This window comes from Drosophila subobscura, chromosome A (genome assembly GCF_008121235.1).
Source record: "Drosophila subobscura isolate 14011-0131.10 chromosome A, UCBerk_Dsub_1.0, whole genome shotgun sequence".
Lineage (NCBI taxonomy): Eukaryota > Metazoa > Arthropoda > Insecta > Diptera > Drosophilidae > Drosophila > Drosophila subobscura.
Window position 1 is genome coordinate 19,617,442 of NC_048530.1, and position 8,292 is coordinate 19,625,733.

Consider the following 8,292-nt stretch of genomic DNA (forward strand, 5'->3'; position numbering starts at 1 on the left):
GGAGAGTCTCGGGAGAGTCACCGAATGAGCAGCAAATGGATGATCTAACTTAAGGTATTTCCCTGCTTTAAAGATGCTAAAGATGCCAGCTGATCGGTGGGAATATATTCTTAAACTAATTCTTCCTTTTTAGTCACACAATAAATCGAAAAGAAATCACTGAAAAATATCTATTTGAAAGGGAAAAGTTCAATATATTTTAATCAATCTTTAACCAATTCAATTTTCACTGCGGTTGAAGTTTCTTGCTCATCCTCTCCCGATCGGACACTCCTTGCAGCGACTCCTGTCCGTCCTCGTCATCGTCCTCGTCCTCTGCCTGTGAACGAAGCGTAGCCTTTTCTCGTTGATGTCGACCGGCTGCTTAAGCATGCAAATCACGCTCCAGGGCAGCAGTCGTCGTCTCGTGTTGAGGAACGCGCGTCAGCATCATAAAAATGTCATTCAAGGGGCCCGCGGGCCAGCGTCAGAGTCAGAGCCTGTGCCTGTGCCGGTGCCTCTCTCTGGAACATACAGTTTTGATCCACTGTGTGGCAGAGAGCAGAGAGCAGGCGGCAGGCAGCAGGCGGCAAACAGCGGCAGAAGAAGAATGAACGATTTGTGTGTTTTAGATTGAAATCAAAATAAAGCTCAAAAGCGGCCGACAAGCGATATTCAGCGCTTCCCCCTGCTACCCAGCGCTACCTTTACGGGCAGTCCACCTCTTGAAATGGCGGTCTCCACACATAAAGACATACGTATATGATTTGTCAAAACTGTTACGATCGCCAAATTGCAGATAAGTTGAGGAGGAGCCTCCGAGAACGAACTCAGCCAGAGACTCAGACCCTGGCCCTGGCGGTAGGCCCTTCGTCTTTTGATAATTATAATTTCTGTTGTTGTTTCAGTTTCAGTGTCATAAAGTTATTGAATATCTCTACCCCAGCAGACACTCGGACAACAGTCAGCGACGGCAACTCCAACTCCAACTCCAACTCCGTTTCGTGTGAATATGAATTAGCTTCATTCCGACTAATTGGCAGTGGCACACAAGAGTCTTCCTCCCACTCCACACGCTGCCACTCCACCGCACTATTCTCGTATCACAAATGGCCTCTTATCGGCAGACAAGTCTATTTAGAGGGTACCCTCTAGCCTCCACCCTCCCCTGCGCGCGCCTGCACGCCTCCACGCGGGTTGACTCGTGTGTCAATAATGTCAAATGGAATGTCAACAGGCACATGGCCACGCGTCAGGCCCCCATCGCCCATCGCCCATTTGCCCATCCCAACTATGGATATGTGGAGGAGTACGAGTATATTCCGGCGACCCCTCAGCGTCGATCCGAGCGTCGGCAAGTCTTCAGTTTCAAAGTTCTCTGGAGTTTAGTTTCAGATCGGATCGGTTCGGTGCAGCTCGGCTTGGGTCTCTCGCTCTCGCTCACTCTCCCACTCTCTTTCGGTCTCTCATTAACATAACAAGTAAAGTCAACAATGAAAATTGTTGTCTAAACAAGACGCGAGCGCGTCGCAACGTTTCAATAAACGTCCGTCTGTCCGTCTGTCCGTCCGTCCGTCCGTTGCAGCAGCGCTGCAGAATTTATTGAGGCTGTGGTAAATATTCGGGGCTCGTTCAAAAGAAATCAAACAAGTAATTTGTTTATTTGGCCAGGGCAATAAAATGAGTAAGCGGCAGGAGAAAGCAGCGCAGAGACAGAGAGGGAACACTGTGGAGACACCGCTCTGTGGATTGGAAACGACAAAAGGCACGAGGGAGAGATCGAGGGCGCCGCAAGAGCAGGAGCAACGTTGGGGAAGATCTGCGCGGAATGGAAAGACTGCAGCAGCAAACTCAAGATGCACTTTTATCCATTCTCTAGCGTCTTTCAAATTGAATTTTTGTCTAATTTTTCTGCTCTTTCAGATCTTTGCCCATTGATCCTCACACACATATCTGAAATGGATCCTTCACTCTCTCAATCTCCATCTCTCCCTTTGTTGATTGGCAAATGTCATAACCTTCATGAGCGTTGATCCACACAGCTCGCAAGATCAGTCCATCCGCCGACCTTGGCACCGAACACAATCCCAGCTGAATATTTGATGCATGTAGATTTGGTGCGGATTTGTGATTGATTTATAGCGATTACCAAACTAATTGCTTGTTCACGATCACTTTGCTCTGATGCTGAAACCGATTCACATGAGAATGAGAATGGGGAGAGGCGAGTGGCGAGAGAGACCATCTAAATCGTATTACGAATGACAAACGATTCCATTCCATATGCACATGTGTGTACGAGCGATCCAATGCTGAAAGATCAGTCCAAGAGATTTATCTACCATTTGGTATGGGGGGGAAGAGGCCAGAGAGCCAGGTAGGCGTCCATGGATCACGTCTGCCTGGCTGCAACAGCAAAACTTATTAGGAGAATCGTGTATCTTGGTTTCTGTGTATCTGCGCTTGTGCAGGGCGCGATACTTGTAGTTTCATAGAATTTTCTATAGACACTAGAAAGATGGATAGATAGGCCGAGTCGGTGGCCATGTCCGATGCTGACAAATCGCCTGTAATAAGTCAAAATGTGTTGCCACTTGTGCTCACCGTACGAATCTGAATCAGAATCAAAAGTCTTCCCTGAACTAAGAATTGGACCCCTCGCCTTATTGATGGCCTGACAGTCGGCGTACCTTTCTTCGGTTCAGTTCAGTTCGGTTCGGTTCGGTACTTTCACTTTCTCCTTTCTAATGAGGATCCTTTCTTTACCTGCCCTAAACACAACAAATTAGTGGGAAATCTCAGCCAAATCGATTTGATATCGACTGAGCATTGAATGTTGTTTCTGTTGCTGTTTCTAGTGGCATGGAGATGGACTAACAAATGAGCTACGAGCTCGGAAATTGATCTGGGTTTGAGTTTGAGTTGTAGTCTGTGTCTGGGAGTCAAAGGTGTGCTACCTATGCCCAGCCATCCATCCATCCATCTATCCATCGAATTGTTGTAGTCTCCCTCCCGCCCTGTGCGAGTCCTCCTCGTTTTGTCTGTGTTGTGGTCGCTTGTTTATCTGACGCTGGTGGTCCCCCCCCCCGTTTCGCCTCTGCAACAAATTTTGATTTATCTTTCGGATGCACCTTTGTCTTCCTCTCGTTCTTGGCATTCTCATTCTCATTCTCATTCTCCTCCTGCTGTTGCTGTTGCTGTTGCCGTTGGGTCTAAATATAGGCTGCTGTGGCTGTGTGGCAGTGTTCACACCTTCTGGCCACAACAACTAACTAGCAAACAGCGACAGCGACAAATTCGTTACAAGTCCCGCAGTTGGAGGCAGCCAGGGAGTCGGAGGATCCAGCCTTGTGGCTGCTTTGTTCAACAGCGAAATGCAATAATTGTTCAAGTGGGAAAACCAATGTTGTGGTGCCTTGTCCAGCGGCTGCTGCACCTTCCACCTGGAGCGTGGAATTCCTGCCCTGCAATTTGTACGAATAAAAGTTGTAGTGGGAAATCTTATGATCCCATAGAGTGTCCTCCCGCCTTGAGCACATTTCGATACGCCCGAAAGTTGATTCCGTTTCCCAATCCTTTGGGGGGTGGCGCGGCTCAATCTGAATGCTTTACGCTCCATATGCCACGTGCGTCGCTGCCCTCCTCCCCCCACTCCCAAAGTCATTTTCAAATTTAACAAGAAAAACACACACCCGCAAAAAACAAGAAAAAAGAAACAAGTAGAAGCAGCAAGGAGTCAAAGGAAAACCAAGTCAAATTCCTGGTATAAAATTCATTGAAACATTTTATGCAACATAAATTTTGCGTGCAGGATTTGCCTGGCCATCGACCAGGACAACCACAAGGATACAATATCCCCTGCCACGGAGGAGGGGGAGACTCAATCACATGCAAGTGGACCAACCAACTGCTGGTGTGTGTGTGTGTGTGTGTATCATTTCAATTTTAAAACCAAACGAGCGTCGACCCGTGCGACCCTTGCCACCCTCCCTCCCCCCCGCACAGCTCAAGCATCGAGAGCCAGGCGCAGAAGGCAAAAGAAGAAAGGAGCGTGGAACGGACCAGCGGATACCCTGTAATCAATGCCACTGCGGAGGGTATTCAATGAACCTTTGCAGATTTTGTTTCTCAACTGATTCTGTGAGCAAGTTTCAACTTTATTCTGCGCTAATTATATTTTGGAAATGTCTCAACAATGTTTTTAGCCCATTTCTTTTTCTACCCCACAAAAACGAATATACCCCTTCGCGTTCGACATTTAAAAGGTAACAGAAAACGCACACACAAAAATTCCGCCCCCAGAAACCGCTTAAGAAGGAATGCCGCCTGGCCCGGCACACGGCAGGACTTTCTACGACAACGGGACATTGGGTCGCCCTGTCCTTGTCCTTGTGCCTGGCGCCTGGTCCTTGTCCGTTTCTTGTTGCTCGACTTTTGGTTTTTTTTCTCTCTTTGGTCGTTTGTCGGTTTTTATGGCTTTTTGATTTGCCATTTCTGGTAGCAAATGATCAAAAATTGAATGAAATTGTTATTTTCAAGTGGAACATGTCCTTTTTACAACCAAAAGAAACGAGAGAAAAAACTTTTCAAGATTGAGGGCTTCGACATCGCTGCTCCACCCCCTCGACGGGGTTTTGTTGCGGGTTGTTAGCCTTAATAAGAGGCATCATCTGTCACGGCAGAGAGGGGAGGAGCAGCGACTGGGGGAAGGGACAGATCGTGAGACATTCGGCATTTAAATCTTCATTTTCATATCCTTTTGTCGTTTCATTTGGAAATTGAAAAATTTCCAAGCGATAAAATTTTATCATACCCATTGCCAGGGCACATCCCACATCCCCGCTTGCTGTCACAGCAAGAAGGAGTCACATGAGGCGTCCTCCTGTCATGTGTGCTGCGTGCTGGCAGGTGCCTGGAGCTCTGCCTGGCGCTCTCGCTGGATTCTTGGCAATGACAATGAAATGAGTCCGGAGTCTGCGACCGAAAACAATTAAAATATTTGCTTAAATTACATTTACACATTTACTCTCGAGTGGTAATGCGATGGCAGTGGAAGTGGGAATGGAACTGGAACTGGAACTGGGAGTGGAGGTCTAGACTTGGGATGTAGATGAGTTTCCCTGCACTGCCATCACCCACCAACCGCCAACCAAGCCACATCCAAAAACGTGAGGCTGCACAATGTTAATTATGAATTTATGATCCAATATTTATTGCCAATAAGCCCCAGCAGGCGACACACAAAAGTAGCAACTAAACCACTGACCAAGCAACCCCCCGCAACCGGATGCGGAGGCGGATGCGGATGCGGACTGTCCACAACTTAACCCACTGATGCGTCGCTAATGAACTTTTGTCATCGTCGCAGGCATCCCAGACATCCCACCATCAGATATGGCCACACATGGCGACACTCATGTGAGTCCGGCTGTACGTGCGGCTGTCGGGGGGTTGCCAATCTTTCGTGGGGACTTGCTTCAAGTGTATCGGCTGGGAATGGAATTAAACATTTAATATAGTGTATAGATAAATAAATAAGCATTAGTTCACGACTCCTGCATCCCGAAGCGATGTACAAACAATTTGCATTTGTCGTTGATTTTTATCTTTTTTTGTCCTAAAAGTTGGCTACAAATTTGATGAATATTGTGTCCATTTCGTGTTGCTCCTCCGACTTGTGTTCTCCTACATGAAGCGAGAGATTTGAGCGACTGTAAAGAGAAGTTCGGGTCCGTCATTCACCCCCAACAAAGGGTCACCTTGGCCCAGGGGCTGAGGCTGGTCCGGCAGAGCTGGGGGGTTCATGTTTAGCTCCGGCCAGACCGGGACGTTCATGTTTAGCTCCGCGAGATCCTGGAGATTCATGTTTAACTCCGGGATAGCCGGCATGTCCATGTCCATCTCTGGGATGGCTGGCATGTCCATGTCCACATCCAAAGCACCAAAATTGATGGGCGTATTGGGCGCCGTGGGTGGTGGCTGGGGGGTGTTGTTGGTCGAGCGATCATCGTCATTCTGCATCAAGGGACCCTGCAGCAGCTCGTCATCGGCATCCCCGAATATCATCTGGAAGGTGGCATAGCCGAACTCCTCGTCGGTGAAGGTGCGCGTGGAAACCGCCACGGAGATGGGGCCATTGCCAGGGGCCAGCTCATGTAAGCCTTCGTTGTTGTTATCCAACTCGAAGGCGAAATGGGAGACGCTCTCAGTGCCGGCATTGGCCAGGGCAGCCTCAGCGGCAATTTCTGTGGAAACAAATCAAGACAATAAATCAATAATCAATTGAAGCCACAGCAAATGACAGTCAAAGTTTACATGGCGAATGGAGTGTTGTATTCCGCATGAGGAGTGATTCAACACATCGATTGTCTTTCCATTGAACCGGGTCGTCGGGCCAGAGGTCGATCGAACCACTTGAGAGCGATCCAAAACTTTTAATAGCTCCCGTTTGAGGTTCGAGCTCCCCGAATCTTTTTTTATGGCATTCCGCTTGTCCGCCATTTGGTGGATTTGTTCGGCGGTCTTGTTTGGCCATGTTTTATGTGTTTCGTTTCCATTGAAAACCCCCAAAGAGCCGAGAAACAAACAACAACAACAACAACAACAACAACAACGACAACAAAAATTATTTGTAAACGGCGGCTGTGACAATTTTTGTCTTTGCGGCGTGGTTCCGTGGAAGTTCCTAAAACACACACAAACCCAAAACACACCGGCGGAAAAAATTAATTGGAAATTTTTATGTCTCAAACATGTTGTAAGCGCTGAGCGGCAGAAGCGGCAGAAGCGGCAGCAGCAGCAACTACAACAACTGCAGCAACATGAGAGCAAGTTCGAGGTTAATTGTTTGATTTTCTAACAAAAAATATAAATAATTTTTAAGGCCAATCTCGTGAGAGAGCAGCATGGCAGCAGCGCAGCAGAGCAGCGCTACCTGAGAGACACGAGCTCGGGCCACAGGAAATGTTTTCTGTTTTCTTATTTTTTTCTGTTTCAATCGCTGTTTAGGTTTAGGTTTTCGGTTTCGGTATCTGCCTTTGAGCCCACTTTTTCCCCTTCTTCCTTTTTGCTGCTGTTGTTTTCCAGCTTATTTATTCGAGTGCTTCTGTTACACATTCGTCGAGTTGCCGCTTTCCGGGGAGCGTAAACAGAAGTTGGCGATTTATGATTGCCGCCGATCGCGCGAAAGCTCAACGGGAAGGAGGTGAAGGCGGCGCTGCGCATCTCCAATTCTTTTTGGAGGTGACCCCTGCAGGGGATAGCCATTCAGGGGAGGGTGACGTGACCCATGCCGCAGTCTCAGCCTCAGATTTACCCTGAATAGGTTATCCATCTAGAGCAGGTCAGCGCAGATCTGACCCAGTCAAAGGTTACAAATGAAAAGGTGACCCCAGCAGGTGCTGGCCAATGCATAGAGCAAAGATTATCCATGCAGAAATCTACAACTATTATCCAAGATTATCCATGCAGAAATCTACAACTATTCAACAAATAAAAGGCCCATCCAGAGAGAGCTCTCCACACCTCCACATGTGCCCCACCCATGCAGAGAACCACCCAAAGAATTCTGAACATCCATGCAGGGTCGAACTGCCAGTGGAAATGGGACCCATGCCGAAAATTCCACCAATGCTACCCATTCAGTGCTGACCCCTGACCCATGGGCCTGCCCGTTGGCATCACTCACCATTTATGTTATCCATCAGATCAGCTAGATACTCGCTCCCCGTTTGGCTTAGCTGGACACTCCTCGAATTTCGCAATAGCTCGAAATAAGATTTGTCACTTTTATGCTGCTCTGTTTTGCATTCGCACTTTTTATCAGAAGTTTTGTGTTTGTGGTTCGACTCCAAACGACAAACGATATTCGCGCTCATCCAATAGATCGATATTTGGAGCTAGATCCGTTAGGTTTCAAAGTGGGGCAGCCCTGTCCCTGGGGCTATCGCGATTCCCTGGCTCAGCCCTGGTTCGGCTCTGCTCTAGTTCGATAGCGATAGCAGGCCCTCGGCTTATCGGCCGATCGCCAATAAAAAGGCGCCCCCGACAGCACCCGATCAATCAGTCCATCAGTCGAGCAGTCGTCAGCCATAGTCGTCGTGTCAGTGCCAAAGTTTCGCGAGTTTCGAACAGTAGATGGGAAATACTATGGAAAATGCAAGTGCAGCCCAATTCTAACTCCAAGTCCAAATTGTGTTTACGTCTTGAGCCATTGATGTGCGCCGGGTGCCTCTGAATTTCGATGCGCTAAGCAAAAAACATCAAAAATAAATAAATTACGCGTCGTGAAGTGATTCGATTTGGTCGTGAAAT

The 8,292-nt window shown here is 47.9% G+C and overlaps 1 protein-coding gene across 1 annotated transcript; it reads right to left on the reverse strand.

The window, feature by feature from the left end:
- Positions 1 to 226: 226 nt before the first annotated feature.
- On the reverse strand, positions 227 to 7,702 carry LOC117903239. Its single transcript, XM_034815142.1, has 3 exons — positions 7,667 to 7,702; positions 5,911 to 6,224; positions 227 to 319 (listed from the first exon to the last, which is right to left on the reverse strand). The coding sequence occupies exons 1-3, from the start codon at positions 7,680 to 7,682 to the stop codon at positions 227 to 229; spliced, it is 423 nt and encodes a 140-aa protein (XP_034671033.1). The 5' UTR covers positions 7,683 to 7,702.
- Between the last annotated feature and the right edge of the window lie 590 nt (positions 7,703 to 8,292).

Bases quoted from the DNA above. Each gene is read 5' to 3' on its own strand.
- LOC117903239 (XM_034815142.1), bottom strand. The intron at 320-5,910 runs GTGGACATGGAC...CTTCGTTCACAG, and splicing joins TCAATTTTGGTGCTTTGGAT to GCAGAGGACGAGGACGATGA.